We start from the raw sequence: 15,914 nt of genomic DNA on the forward strand, positions 1-15,914 counted from the left end.
GCAACAGCCCATGATGAAGTTCAAAAGACGTGAGATTCCGCCATCTCAAGACAGCGAAATACATTTGTCAATAAAAATTTTTTTTTAAATGACACGCTCAAACACAAATACCATCCACTTCAACGTACTATATTATATAACCGTAATATGTTATTTTGACCTCTGTATTTGTATTTTTATTATTATCTGTTTACATTGCCATTTCACTATTTGAATGTTTATGATGCCACTTTTATTACTTATCTACTTTTTTTTTTTTTACTTGCTTACTGATAAAAGTTACAATCATATGAGGATAAAGTTGTATTTTTTTTTCAAGTCAATTTTACAACAGTACCCTTCATCATAAAATGTCATTTTCCAAGAATAAAAAAATAAAAAAGATTGCCGACATATTTTTTCAGAGAAAAGTTTTTTTTTTCAAAGAAAATAAGACAACCTTGTGTGATTAAGGTTGCATTTTTTTTTTAGGAAAAAAAAAGTGTAATCTTGCAAGATTAAGGTCATATTTTTCAAGAAAAAAGGAGGTCACAACTAAAACAACTTCAGATGATTTCATTTGCATAATTATATGTTTATTTCAGCTTCAGTTTACGTTTAACACATGACAAGAGTTACGCTTGGACAACAAACGACAAGTAGCATCCTCACATAGCACAGTGTTAGCATAGCGTCAGGCAATAAAAGTCAGATTTCTGGGAAAAGAAATTGCTTTTTTTTTTTTTTTTTTTCCAGGGAAAATGTTAGAATCCTCAGAGAATAAAGTCGTACTTTTTCGAGAAAATTGTTCTAAAACAGTTGTCTTCTTTCAAGAAGAAAAATGCATTTTTGTTTTTTTTAGCCTAGCGTTAGCATAGCGCGGCCCCATCACACGGTGGCGCTGCCGAGCCTGTTGAGGGCATCCTCCACGATGTGCAGCTCGTGCCGCAGATCTTCCACCAGCGTTCGGATGCTGCCGCTGTCCTTCAGCACGTCTACGCTCTGCGTGTACGCGTTGTAGCGCAGCGAGAACGGCCGGCGGATGCGTTTGGCGAAGTCCCTGCGTGCGCAAACGCGCGTCCGTTCGAACGTCGCCATGCGAAACGCACAAAGAAAGTCGACACCTCAAAAAAAGTTGTCATTTGGAGGACAAATTCAAGTGGGAATCTTTCGAGAATATTTTTGGGAGAAAAAGTCATCGTACAAGAATCAAATGCAAATTTTTCAAGAACAAACGTCGTGACCTCACGTGATTAAAAAGCTAAATTTTTCAAGAAATTAAGTGGCACTTTTTTTGCATTTAAAAAAAAGTGGTATTTTCATTAAAAACAACCAATTTTGCAAGCTAAAACGTCTTATTTTTTTTTTAAATAAAAAGGTTTATTATTTGATGAAAAAAAAAATCTGTTTCTTTTTTTTCTGAAAAAAAAAAATTGTGCTCCTTCAAGATTGAATTCGTATTGTTTTGGGATGAAAAAGTAAAAGTGATTTGACAAGAATAGTCTGATTTTTTTTTTCAAGAAATCATTTGTAATCTTGGAAGGAAAAAAATATGAATAAAGTGTTTTTGTTTATTTTTTCCAAGAAAAAAAAGTTATAAAATTATTTTAAAATATAAATTGTATCCTTCCAAGAAAACAGTCTATCTTTACAGGAATATATTTTTATTTTTGTAAGGAAAAATTCAAAATATCGACAGATTAAAATAGTATGATTTGAGATCAAATATTATTTTTTGATGGACAAATTGATCGCGATAAAACGTCCTTTTGTTTGGTTCTAGATCGAAAGCAATGGCATGAGAAATAGCATGGTGCGTCATCTGCTTGTTTTCCACTGACCTCATCTTGTTCTTGGCGTCGTCGAAGGTGTCAGCCACAAAGTAAACGTTTTGGAAGGCGGTGATGACGCATTCCTCGTCGCACGTCAGCTTAGGATCGAACGGCGCGATCTTCGCCTCGCCCGACAACGCGTGCTGACCCAACCGGGATAAAAACAATCGTATCGATATTAAAACAATGCTTTTCAACATCATAAGTCAACAAAAACAAATGTTTTTTAATGAGTCCATACGTGCACTTTTGGATTCTGCCGCTAGGGGGGGGCAGCTGTGCAAATTGAACATTTTCACACAATAACAGTCATCTACTCCAGCCACATTTTCCCAAAGAAATGACAAAAAAATTGTTTTTGTCATCAAGTACAAGATCAGTTCCGCTTTAGTGATATGCGCCCACTGGACAAAACATTAGGTACACGTCCACAGAATTGAATGGATAAATTAAGAGAGTAAGAGAGAAGTGCAATGAAATCGAGATAAACAAACAATTACATTACTTTAAAAAAAAAAAAAAAATTAAATGAATTACATAAATACAAGTATAACAAATTAATTAAAACGTAATTATTAACAAACAAGTCAATGACTAAAAAAAATGACTAAACAGCTACATTATTACATACACAAACCAAACAAATAAGTGAAAATGTAATTAAAAACAACTAATGATTAAATTACTTAGATTGAATTAAAACCAATTGACTGATGCCAAAAATCTTTTAAATAAAAATCCGAAATACATTAATAAAGAACAAAGAATGAAACAAATAAGAAGAAATGCCGATTAAATTGCAATACATATGAAAACCAAGCAATTGTAATAAAAAATAATTGCCTGTTTAACAAGGTAAGACAATTGAGAACAGTTTCTCATTTACAATGAAAACAAAACAATTTTTAAATCAATAACACAAACAATTTGAAAAAATGGAATCAAATTTAAAAAAAAACAATTTCAATTAAAAATAAAATGTAATCAAATAAAAAATAACAATCAAATTAATAAAAATGAAATCTTTTTTTTAAACTTTCAAGAATAAAAACATTCGATCTAAGTAATAAAAAGTAATGACGACCAATATAATGACGTGATTAAAAAAGGACACTATCATCATCATCATCATCATCATCATCATCATGAAGGTGACCTTGAGCTCGCCGACGGAGGAGAGCAGTCCGGCCCCGTAAGCCCGAAGTTTTCCGTCCTGCTTACAAAGTCCGAACTCCACCGTGAAGAAGTAACACTGAAACGCAACGCCCGCAAAGGCCGCGTTCAAAAGCTGAAAAAACACGCGTGTGCGTGCGCGTGCGCCTTTGAGCGCGGGCGCTTACCGTGGCCAATTGGCGAACGGCGTCGTCGTCGGCCCCGAGCGACGCCAGGCCGATCTCTTGCGAGAACTGCGCGAAGCCGGGTTCGGCCAGCAGGGGGACGTGGCCCAGCAGCTCGTGGCACGTGTCCCTGAACGCACCGCCGCCACAAACACGACGACGACAAACCGAACATACGTGTTGTTGGCATCGAAGACAATTTAGTTCTCAGTTCTATTTAGTCTTCAACAAACAATCCATCCATCCATTTTCCGTGTGTGTGTGTGTGTGTTTGTTTGGACTCACGGTTCCGGCGTGTAGAACGGGTCGGAGCTGTGTCGGACGTACTGAGTGCAGTGGAACACTCGAAAGGCCAAACCTGCCGACAATTTCATTGCGAAGTCAAAAAAATAAGGAAAGAAAAGAAAATGAATCGACGAGGCGAATTTTTTAGGGTGCAAATTAGAAATTAGATCAAAGTCACGAGAAAGAGCAAACCTGCCAGGAAGTCTCGCGGAGACAAGTAGCCCGACACCGGACGGACGCTGAAGCCCGAGCGCTCTGCCGACACAAAAAGCAACACGGGCGTCTTTGACGCTGACAAAAAATGTTAGCGCATATCTTAAGTCCGCTTCATTGACCTTTGACCTTTACAACCACCAGACGCGCGGGCTTCGTCAAAGACCGCATTGTCTTTGACGCAAGCATGCTCGTTAGGTCGGTTTGACGGCTAAATTAGCGTTGCTGTCTACAAAAGCGTTTTAAAGAGTATAAAATGTCTGAGACTCAAAGTTGTCTTTGATTTTGATAAAGAAGCAACTAATGATGACCTTTTGTTACCTTTGAGGAAGCGCGAGACGTCCTCCAGCTGGGGGATGTTGTCCTCCTTGTAGTGGCAGTGTTTGGCCAGCAGAGGCAGGTTTTTGAGGAACTCCTTACAGGCGTGGCTGGGGTAAAGTTTGTTGAGCTCCCGGAACACCCGAGCCCAGGTCTGGACCTCCTCGGACATGTAGTCCGCGCGGGGAATCGGGTCGCCGCTGCAGTTTAGTTGCTCCGTATTATTAGGAACCCCCGTGGAGACCGCTAATCAAGTTCCGACTTACTGTTTGTAGCTCCGAGCCAAATCCACAAAGTAATTTCTTCTCTTGCGGTAAACGATGTCTTTAAAGCCCTAAAAATACAGAAAAAATGTTTTATTCATTTCTGTTTTTACAACTTGATCCCCCCCCTCCCCCCTACGGGGACAAACCGGATGGTCGGCGTCCAAGTCGGAGCCGTACATCAGAACCTGGTTGCACAGGTCCAGATCCGAAATCTTCTTGGGGAACCAGGGAACGTCCCACTCGTCTGCAACAAGCGCATGCTCCTGTTGTTCTTTTACTGTGCGTCGCCTCGAAATGACATCATCGGCTAGCAGCCAATAAAAAGGCGCCGCTTCAAATTTGGGGACTGTTATACAGTACCTGTGTTTGATTTGTTTATCTGTTAGTAAGTTAGTACATTTTTTTAAAAAATGGTCTCACACTCCAAAAAATAAAACGAAGCATTTTTCAAAAAATACAAAAAAAAAAATGTAAAAAATGTTTAAAAATCTGCTCTAAAAACTAATTAAAACTAATTCAATTTGAAAAGAAAACACATTCAAATGAAATAAAAACTAACTTTAATGGAAGATTTAAAACGACTATTATTACCCGGATTTGTCTAAGACTCCAATACGTCTTTGATATGTATTTACACAATCCATTTTTTGAATACTCGATATCATCCTTGACGTTTGCAGAAAAGATGTTTGTTGCTTAACATGTTCGTAATTGCATTTAATGTTTACAAAAAGATGCGAGACTGCAACGCGTCTTCTTAGGCGTTCCGGGAACATCCCGCTTGTCCTGACGACGACAAAGCGTATTAAGTCATTAGTCATTAGCTTTTATTTTGAAGGCCTGATTTTTGATCGGTTGTGTGACGCTTATGGCACTCGAGTGTTGTCGAGCAGACCGGGGGGCTTGTTATCGCCTTGAGTTGTTAAAGTCTGTTGAACCCTTCACACACAACTTACAAAACGCTTCGGGCGAACACGCATCGATTCTGGGAAATTAATGGCTGAGTCCCACTTTTTTTTTGTACGAAAACCGATCTGAAAAATGGGGCAAAATCTAATGGAAAAAAAGTTTTTGAAAACCGAATCGTACAAAAACTGAGGCATGCAATAACCGAGGTTCCGCTGTATTCAAGTAAAGTACCGATTCCCGAACAATGACAAGAACGAAGCGCCACGGGTCACATGACATGCGGAGGCCTACCGTCAGGTCTCTGTGAGGCGGCGGCGCTGCCGGCGTGGCTTTGCGACGTTATCTCTACCACGTTGGCGTGCTGGGCCAGAAGCTGCGTCAACTCTCTGAGCTGATGGTGATCGCTGTCACAGGCCACGAAGATCTCAAAGTCGGAATTCCTGCGCTTGGACTTGCGGGACTCGATGTGAACCAGGTTGACGTGTTTTTCCTGTGGGCGAACGCTTGAAGCTCAAGATATTTGCAATGTTTCACAGGGTGGCTTTACCTGGAAAGTCCTGAGAGCCTTGACCAGACCGCCGACTTCGTTCTTGAGGGAGAAGAGGATGGTGGCTCCGGCCTTCCCGGCGCCCCCTGCTGTCCTGTTGAGGACGCTTCGGGTGGTGTCCATCTGTGGCGAACGATGTCACGAAAAGCGAAACGTCAACAAGTAAACATGGACTGTGCTAATAATACATACACCCATTCAGATTAGTTTTCCGTAAAAAAAAAAAGAAAAATATGACAAAAGGCACGGGAGAGGAACTTCTCTCTAGGAACATCTCTAACTGATAGTCGTTTGAAGATATTGATAAAAAGTTATTGTTGGGGGCTGTGCTCCTGAATTTGAATGAATTGATTACCAGCACATGACGTCCGACTCAACGGTAAAACTCGGACGCAAGTTCAACGGTACAGAACTAGCACTCGTAACATTCTTCCAATACCTCGGAATGATCCAATCCGAGACAGCTTCATTTGTTAAGTGTGCCAAAGTGCCCAAAAAGCAATAAATGCGCAACACGTTGACAGAGACGTTCATTATTTTCTATGTTGGCGTGACCCCGTATTGAAGGTCCAAAAAGTGGTGAATTCCGTAAAATTCAATGAGCTAAATTTTAAACACATTTATGTGTTCGTGTATTTATTTATTTTTTCACATATGCAACAAAAACAATATAATCGCAGAACCACTATCACAGGGAGAGGTGAGGTCAGAAAACCCAGACAAGATCATCTCATTTTATAATACAGTTGTAGACAAAAGCCCAAATTCAACTTACTGCATTAAGGGTATACAGAGAACGATGAAGCTGTTCGAAGCTGAACGGGCAGCCGCAAAATCTTTTTTTTTTTTCTGCACGATAAAAAGCTTCAATGCAGCCAGGACGTTTGCACACGTGATGATTTAGCTCGCTGACGGGCCGCAACAAGCCCGAGAGCCACACTTGACAACAGGACGGGATAAACACACATTTGCAAGTTCCAGTAACTTTGTTCATTTTACAAAAAGCAAGTAAGTAAATGGACTAGCCCCTCCCCCGCGAAAGGAACACATCAAAGGCAGACCCGTCTGTGGTCCCAAGACCAGAAACACCGAAAACCACCGGTAGAGGGCGCTGTGTGGAATACCGTGCCGGTTGGTAAATAACTGCAACATTTGCTCACGTTGAGCTTCCAAACGTGTTTAAAAATACTGCTGGGAATTTTCAACAGTCACTTTTCTGAACATTGACAACATTTGTCCACTTTGTACTTAAATCCAAATATTAATTCTTCTTCTTTTCCTTCGGGCTTGTCCCTGTAGGGGTCGCCCTCCTTTTCCACGTAAGCCTATCTCCTGCATCCCCCTCTCCAACACCAACTGCCCTCATGTCTTCCCTCACGACATCCATCAACCTTCTCTTTGCTCTTCCTCTCGCTCTCTTGCCTGGCAGCTCCATCCTCATCATCCTTCTACCAATATACTCACTTGTTCTCCTCTGGACGTGTCCAAACCATCCAAGTCTGCTGTCCCTCTGATGAGCTCATTTCTAATTTTATCCAACCTGGTCACTCCGAGAGCGAACCTCAACATCTTTTGCTTCCTGTTGTCTCTTCAGTGCCACTGTCTCTACTCCGTCCATCATGGCTGGCCTCACCACTGTTTTATAAACTTTGCCCTTCATCCTAGCAGAGACTCTTCTGCTTGGCATGAAACCATACTGTTGCTGGCAAATACTCACTTCTGTCCTGAGTCTACCCTCCACTACTCTTTCCCATAACTTCATTGTGTGGCTCATCAACTTTATTCCTCCATAGTTCCCACAGCTCTGCACATCACCCTTGTTCTTTAAAATGGGCACCAGCACACTTTTCCTCCATTCCTCAGGCATCTTCTCACACGCTAGAATTCTATTGAACAAGCTGGTCAAAAACTCCACAGCCACCTCTCCTAGATGCTTCCATACCTCCACAGGAATGTCATCAGGACCAACTGCCTTTCCATTTTTCATCCTCTTTAATGCCTTTCCAACTTCCCCCTTACTAATCATTGCCAATTCCTGATCCACCACACTTGCCTCTTCTACTCTCCCTTCGCTCTCATTTTCCTCATTCATCAACTCCTCAAAGTATTCTTTCCATCTAGGTAGCACACTGCTGGCACCAGTCAACATATTTCCATCTCTATTCTTAATCACCCTCACCTGCTGCACATCCTTCCCATCTCTATCCCTTTGTCTGGCCAGCCTGTATCAATCCTTTTCTCCTTCTTTCGTGTCCAACCTGCCATACATGTCATCATATGCCTCTTGTTTGGCCTTTGCCACCTCTACCTTTGCCCTGTGTCGCATCTCGATGTATTCCTTTCGCCTCTCCTCGGTCCTCTCAGTGTCCCACTTCTTCTTAGCTAACCTCTTTCCTTGTATGATTTCCTGTACTGTGAGGTTCCACCACCAAGTCTCCTTCTCTCCTTTCGTGTCAGAAGATACTCCAAGTACTCTCCTGCCCGCCTCTCTGATCACCTTGGCTGCAGTGGTCCGGTCTTCTGGAAGCTCCTCCCGTCCACCGAGAGCCTGTCTCACCTCTTCCCGAAAAGCTGCACAACACTCGTCCTGTCTCAGCTTCCACCACATGGTTCTCTGCTCTGCCTTTGTCTTCCTAATCTTCCTCCCCACCACCAGAGTCATCTTACACACCACCATCCTATGCTGTCTAGCCACACTCTCCCCTACCACTACCACTCGGTAACCTCCTTCAGATGACATCGTCTGCACAAGATCCAATCCACCTCCGTGCTTCTACTTCCGCTCTTGTAGGTCACCCTATGTTCCTGCCTCTTCTGGAAAAAAGTGTTCACTACAGCCATTTGCATCCTTGTTGCAAAGTCTACCACCATCTGTCCCTCCAAGTTCCTTTCCTGGATGCTGTACTTACCCATCACTTCTTCATCACCCCTGTTTCCTTCACCAACATGTCCATTACAATCTGCACAAATCACGACTCTCTCTCTGTCTGGGATGCTCAGAACTACTTCATCTAGCTCCTTCCAGAATTTCTCTTTCACCTCTAGGTCACATCCTACCTGTGGGGCATAGCCGCTAATCACATTACACATAACACCCTCAAGTTCAAGTTTCAGCCTCATCACTCGATCTGATACTCTTTTCACCTCCAAGACATTCTAAGCCAACACTTCTTTTAAAATAACCCCAACTCCATTTCTCTTCCCATCGACACCATGGTAAAATAATTGAAACCCTGCCCCTAAACTTCGAGCCTTACTGCCTTTCCACCTGGTCTCCTGGACACACAATTTATCAACCTTTCTCCTAATCATCAGGTCAACCAACTCCCAAGATTTTCCTGTCATAGTCCCCACATTCAGTTCTGGGCTCTGTGCTTTCCTCTTCTACTACTTCTTCTTCGACTTCGACCCACAGTCGCTGAATTTCCACCGGCGGCATTAACCTGGAGGGTGCGGGCGTTGTTAACCCGGGCCACGACTGATCGGGTCTGGAATTCTTTAGATGCCCTTCCTGACGCAACCATCTGCATTTATCCGGGCTTGGGACCGGCCTACAGTTTGCACTGGTTTTGCCAAGTATGTCCAAAAAAACACACAAGGAATTTGTGTCCGGTAGTTGGAGCCGCTTTAGTACGACAACAGACAGTCAATTGACAGAGAACACTTTGGAGACATAAAGACATTGACACAAACAAAAAAACAGTCACTGAGCAATAAAGGGTTGCTAGTTATCTGGTAATGCTGGTACAATTATTATTATAATTTCTATTTGTTTTTTGACAATTGTGCAAAAAGATGCCGAGTCCTCTCGCACTTGGAGCAGTTTGGATGATAATAATATTGCAATAGTCCGGTGCAATGACCATTGTGGAAAGGGCGCTAAGACTTCAAAGAGTGTATGCGGTTTAAAGTGACGAGTACTGCGATCATCTGGGACAATGTCGACTTTGCAAATATTGCAGATGCTACTTGGTCGATTGTGCAAATGGTGCAGATGCTACTCTGGCATGAGTGGCCAGTATTGGTCAACAACAGATGTGCAAATAGTGCAGCGTGGCGAGATGAATACAGTGAGTGCATGAGTAAAATATAATTGGCCCCACAGAAATGTGACAACGAACTCAAGACAAAAAAAATAAAATGGCAGCATGTTGTAATGGAATTGTAGGTTCGCTGTTTAAGAAGTTGATCGTAAGAGGGAAGAAGCTGTCGGAATGTCTGCTAGTTCTAGTTCCATCCATCCCTTTTCAACAGCGCTTATCCTGGTTCGGGTCGCGGGGCGCCGGAGCCTATCCCAGCCGACTTCGGGCGAAAGGCGGACGACGGCCTCAACTGGTCGCCACTCGGTCGCAGGGCACATATCGACACGGACAACCATTCGCGGTACACTTGAACTTTGTCAATGTGCAATATCGGGGGTGCAATTGTGTCACCTTTCGGCAGAAATTGGCAGATTTGAATGCGAAGTAAAGTTGGAGCTATGTACGTATGTCTGCACCCTGAAATAGCTTACGTCATTTTATACTGATATATATATATATATATATATATGGTATTGAGATGTACATCTCGTTGAACTCTTCCTTCCACCAGGACACAGCGAGCCTGTTCTTCCTGACAGGTGGACTCACGACGCAAATTGTGACTGGAACTGTGGTACATTTACATGTTTTTTTGGGGGGGGGAAATGTTCATTAATGTACTGTTCGCTATTGAACAGACAAAAACAATCAATCAATCAAATTTGTGATCCAGTGGTTACTCTTATCAAAAAAAAAAAAAAAAAATGTCATTTCTGCTACTTACTGTTTTGTGGTCGCTATTGAGCTCGCGGTCCCGCTCAGTAGTTTAATTTTCGAAATCCGCTCGCTTGACTTCCTTGTGTCTGACCGATCGGCTCGGGAATGACGAGCAACACTTCTGACGAACGCCACTCGAGTCTTCGGCCTCGTGGGTGCGCGTGCGCGCGCGTGCGTCATCATTACGGCCTAACGAGGTGCGGTCATCTGTCCGTCTTGCGGATTCATCTGGAACGTTAAACACTCAAAGAGCCATTTGGATTTTGGACCGTGTCCCACAGGAAAGAAAGAAAAAACTCCGGGAGCCACAAAAACCTTTTGACATCCATCCATTCATCTATCCATATTTCCATCTATTCATCCATCTATCCATATTTCCAAACGCGAATAGCGAAAGTATGCAAATAATTGATGCTCATTCTAAAAAAAATAATAATATTAATAAAATATGATGAACCGTAAATACAAAAAGGTATTTGTTGCATTACAAACAAAGGGCGAATGTTGGCCTCGCCGCTGACGGAGTGGAGCGACAGGAAGCATCCATCAGGCCGCTTAACGACGTCTGCGGCTTAATGCGGCCGAGCGGAAGCAAGCAATGGCGGCCTGCCATCGGGAGACGAGATCCGGCACGTCTGCTTCGCCTTCATGCGATTACGCACACGCTAATTGAGGCGCTTGATTGCATTTGAGTTGCCGCTCCCAGTTGAAGTTGACCGTCAAACAAAACAAACACAAAGACAGCCTCCGCTAGCTTCATGCTAACACATAATGGGAAACACCATAGACAGGCTAAGGAATGCCATCCATGCTTTAACAACGGGTATTTGAACACAAACGGTACAGCGACACGTAGACAGAATATATTGAAGCACTTTTTTTTCACCCGTATGCCTGTACAAAGTTATTGTAAATAAATGTTTTTTTTAAGTTTTATATTGTATGCAAACTTAGCGCGCCGGCCGCTCGCTTTGACGAGCCGCGAGGAATTAGCGCGCTTCCTGTTTCCAAATCCGTCAGCGTGGACCGGGGGTCACCGACCTTCTTGAAACCGAGAGCACCATCCGCACAGAAGCAAAGGGCGCCATCTTTTTGCTCTGTAAATGCGCTCACGCCCGACGGATTGCGACGCGACGCCCAGACGGGCGAGGAGGTGCGCTCAGAGGTATTGTCCAATATGCCCAAATAATTTGTCACATGACTTATTGCCATTGTCTATTCAGACTGCTGTGCGTTCATAAGGAAGAGCAAAATTCGACATTCCTGCACTGTGTTTGTTCAACGTTAACGATTGGAGTGACGAGAGTGTGAGGCAGTCGGACTTACCGAATATGTTCCGTGCGGCGCTTGTTTGTAAACACTTGGGGTTGTATTATTGCTTACTTTGAGTTACCAGAGCACTGAGTCATGCGTCCAAAGACGCAGACCGATCGTACTTTGTGCGTCCCTGCTCATTTTTGTGCGTCTGAGACGTGGGATGCGGGACCTGCATTAGTTCAAGCGCAGATCTGCCACATCCAATATGGCGGACGCGCGAACGTTCCGTCGCAAGGGGAACCTGCACAATTTGGCGTCGCACAACTTCCGCTTGAGTGGAACGCTCGAGTCATCGCGGGCGCTCGGCTTCCCTGAAGAATTCTTTGGAAATCGGGACTGAAGCGTCGACGCCGCGCGTCCATCGCGCAACTTTACTGCGCCAAAACATCTTCGCGCAAGCCGACGAAGCCCGCTCGAGCTAGCTTAGCTCGCAAACGGGCGCGTAGCCGAGACAATGTTGTGACGATCGCGCGGAAATGTGCGCCAAGCTTGTGAAAGACGAAGAGTGCGAGGAGGAACTTTGTCGCGCGCAAGACGACAAAGGGCGACAAGGTCGACTGCTTTGCGAGCAGCCGCCGCGTGGTTTGTTCACTTCCTCCTCTAATAAATGTCGCGTCGTGTTGCCAGTGGCTTGGCGAGATACGGCAAGATTTGATGGCAGTAGTCTGACGTGGTGCCACCGTGTCTTGTAGTCCGATCCGGGCATGAGTTAAATCATGATGAGTTAAATCATGATAATCAATCATAAAATGCTAATAGGCTGTCATGTGAGGCACCCTTAACATTTGTCATAGCGTGCGTTTGTCTTCTCGTGTCCTGCAGACGTCGGCGAAGAAGATCAGCAGGAGTCCCCGCACAGCATCAAAAAGGAGGAGGCGCCAGAGACGCCACACATTAAAGACGAAGAGCAGGAGGATCAAATCAGCAAGTTTCCCTTGACTGGTGTCGCTTTGAAGGATGAAGACGACGACGGAGACCGCTGGGGAGGATCCCAATCCGAAGACCTCTCGGCTCCGCTGTCAGATAGTGACGACGTACCGTCGCACTCTGATGATGACGAGGAAGAACACTCCAAAGGTGAAATGATTCTCAGACGTCATAAGTATACATATTCACGATAAACATTGATGAACAATAGCACACAACATCAAAGTCACAACGTGCGTCTTGACTGAGCATAGCTTGACTTCAGCGAACCGCGTGTTTGTCGTCTTGTGTCCTGCAGACGTCTGCGAAGGAGCTCTCCGTCCTGAGCAGCAGGAGCCAGAGTCCCCCCGCGTCGAAGCGGAAGAGGAGCAGGACGATATCGGCAAGTTTCCATTGACTGTCATTGTGAAGAGCGAAGATGATGATGAAGAAGAAGGTGATGGAGACCACTGTGGAGGAGACAGCCTCATAGCGCCACTATCAGATAGCGACAACATAACGCCACACTCGTCTCATGATGATGATGATGATGATGATGATGAACATGCAACAGATGATATGACATGTGACACTGACAAGACGTTTTTCCACAAGTCGTCCTTGAGCGCACACACAAGAGCGCACACTGGAGAAAAACCTTTTGCTTGCTCAGATTGTGGTAAAACCTTCTCTGTAAAGAAACATTTAAAAGTGCACTCAAGAACACACACAGGAGAGAAACCTTTTGCCTGCTCAGTTTGCGGAAAAAGATTCACTCAGAAGGGACATTTACAGACGCACACACGAACACACACTGGAGAAAAACCATTTACCTGCTCAGTTTGCAGTAACAGTTTCTCTGCAAAAGGACAATTAATATCACACAGAAGAACACACACCGGAGAGAAACCTTTCGCCTGCTCAGTTTGCGGTAAAAGATTCACTCAAAGACGCACTTTAACAACACACACAAAAACACACACTGGGGAGAAAACTTTTGCCTGTTCAGTGTGCAACTTAAGTTTTGGCGAACGCTCCAAATTGGTCGCACACACAAGCACACACACTGCGGAAAAACCTTTTTGCTGCTCAGTTTGCGGGAAAGGATTCACTCGAAAATGCTCTTTAACAACACACACAAGAACACACACTGGGGAGAAACCATTCAGCTGCATTGCGTGCGAGAAACGATTCCATGAAAAGCGTGAGCTGAAGAGACACAAGTGTGAAGGTGTGAAGAGCAGCCGTCAATGAATTAAATCAAAGAAAATGGGGAAACCCAAGCCGGTGTTGACAATCATTGCCGTCTTCTTGAGCACAAACTTCACAACGGCGAAATAAAAGACTGAGAAATTGTTTTCCGATGGATTTAAAAAAAGATACAATGGTCTTTTTTGTTTTCATTTTTCACCTTCACACCTGAACTGGTCGCCAGCCAATCGCAGGGCACATAGAAACAAACAACCGTTGCCACTCACATTCCCACCGACAGGCACGAGGAAAACACTACCGGAGCGATGTATGTATATTGTACTATTATTTCCACCAAAAATGCTGGTAATATCTCCGTGGTATTAAAAGTGAAGACAGTTTGCAATTTTGTTATTTTAGCAAAAAAACATTTAGGTCCACCCACTTTGCGGGCCATATAAAATGATGTGTCGGGCCGGATCCGGCCCCCGGGCCCTGAGTTTGACCCCGGCGAAGAAACTTTGCCGCTTTGTGCGAAGATTTGGAAAATGGGAGTCTGGAATCCGGATGTAAACGCTGTTCAACAGTGATGGTGTTTTCCATTTGTTTTGTTTGTCGCTCCAAAGTTTATTGAAATCTTTTTGTTTTTTTGTTTTGTTTCTGTGATTGTTTGTTGTAAACGAATGAATCTCGCCGCCATGCAGGCAGCGAGGAAGATGGCGGGTTAGTCAGAAAGTCGGCGATGCAGCAGAAGACATTGAAAGAAGTTTTTGATATTTTGCGACAACTCACTCCACAATGTCTTTGACGAGCATGGCAAGTTCCCATGCGTTCTATATTGTTGATATGTTATAGCAATACGCACACACACACGTATATATATATATATATATATATATATATATGTGTATATTTACAGTGGGTACGGAAAGTTTTCAGACCCCCTTAAATGTTTCACTCTTTGTTATATTGCACCCATTTGTTAAAATTATGGAAGTACATTTTTTTCGTCATTAATGTACACACAAGCACCCCATATTGACAGAAAAAAACGGAATTGTTGAATTTTTTTTTTTGCAGATTTATTAACAAAGAAAAACTGTTACTATATTGAAATCGGGTGCCGTCCATTTCTTCTGATCATCCTTGAGATGGTTCTCCACCTTCATCGGAGTCCAGCTGTGTTTGATTATTCTGATTGGACTTGATTAGGAAAGCCACACCTTATACCATTTAACCCTCACCCTGTCAGAGCAAGTGAGAATCATGAGGTCAAAGGAACTGCCTGAAGAGCTCAGAGACTGAATTGTGGACAGGCGCAGATCTGGCCATGGTTACAAAAACATTTGTGCTGCACTTAAGGTTCCTAAGAGCACAGTGGCCTCCATAATCCATAAAACGTTTGGGACGACCGGAACCCTTCCTTGAGCTGGCCGGCCGACCAAACTGAGCGATCGGGGGAGAAGAGCCTCGGTGAGAGAGGTCAAGAAGAACCCAAAGATCACTGTGGCTGCGCTCCAGAGATGCAGTCGGGAGATGGGAGAAAGTTCTAAAAAGTCAACCAGAGCGGCTCGACGGAAGCCTCTCCTCAGTGCAAGACACATGAAAGCCCGCATGGAGTTGGCTAAAAAACACCTGAAGGACTCCAAGATGGTGAGAAATAAGATTCTCTGGTCTGATGAGCCCAAGATACAACTTTTTGGCCTTAACTCTCAGTGGCATGTGTGGAGAAAACCATGCACTGCTCATCACCTGTCCAATACAGACCCAACAGCATCACGCTGTGGCGGTGTTTTTCAGCGGCAGGGACAGGACGACCGGTTGCAATCGAAGAAAAGATGAATGCGGCCAAGTACAGGGGTATCCTGGACCAAAACTTTCTCCAGAGTGCTCAGGACCTCAGACTGGGCCCAAGGTTCACCTTCAAACAAGACTATGACAATCTGCAAGGAGGAACGGCAGAGGATCCCCAAATCCAGGTGGGAAAAACTTATTAGCTGTATTAGCTCCAAAGG

General features: G+C 43.9%; 2 protein-coding genes across 3 annotated transcripts; one reads left to right on the forward strand and one right to left on the reverse strand.

Annotated features, from left to right (window-relative positions):
• Positions 1-553: 553 nt before the first annotated feature.
• Positions 554-11,938, reverse strand: LOC133468963 (tryptophan 5-hydroxylase 1-like). 2 transcript variants are annotated; one of them, XM_061755438.1, is made up of 13 exons: positions 11,812-11,938; positions 10,493-10,713; positions 5,687-5,809; positions 5,431-5,629; positions 4,377-4,474; positions 4,231-4,298; positions 3,968-4,164; positions 3,626-3,688; positions 3,434-3,506; positions 3,152-3,278; positions 2,968-3,063; positions 1,821-1,954; positions 554-1,039 (listed from the first exon to the last, which is right to left on the reverse strand). In XM_061755438.1, exons 3-13 carry the CDS (start codon positions 5,807-5,809, stop codon positions 868-870), a joined length of 1,350 nt encoding a protein of 449 aa, XP_061611422.1. In that variant the 5' UTR covers positions 10,493-10,713; positions 11,812-11,938; the 3' UTR covers positions 554-867. The 2 variants fall into 2 exon arrangements, with proteins under 2 accessions (XP_061611422.1, XP_061611431.1); XM_061755447.1 differs by lacking the exons at positions 2,968-3,063; positions 11,812-11,938 and having other exon boundaries at positions 10,493-10,832.
• A 135-nt stretch (positions 11,939-12,073) lies between these two features.
• On the forward strand, positions 12,074-14,770 carry LOC133468990 (zinc finger protein 771-like). The gene is made up of 3 exons (XM_061755494.1): positions 12,074-12,384; positions 12,625-12,879; positions 13,028-14,770. The coding sequence occupies exons 1-3, from the start codon at positions 12,279-12,281 to the stop codon at positions 13,960-13,962; spliced, it is 1,296 nt and encodes a 431-aa protein (XP_061611478.1). The 5' UTR covers positions 12,074-12,278; the 3' UTR covers positions 13,963-14,770.
• Positions 14,771-15,914: the final 1,144 nt, after the last annotated feature.

Source organism: Phyllopteryx taeniolatus, chromosome 2 (genome assembly GCF_024500385.1).
Source record: "Phyllopteryx taeniolatus isolate TA_2022b chromosome 2, UOR_Ptae_1.2, whole genome shotgun sequence".
Taxonomy (NCBI): domain Eukaryota; kingdom Metazoa; phylum Chordata; class Actinopteri; order Syngnathiformes; family Syngnathidae; genus Phyllopteryx; species Phyllopteryx taeniolatus.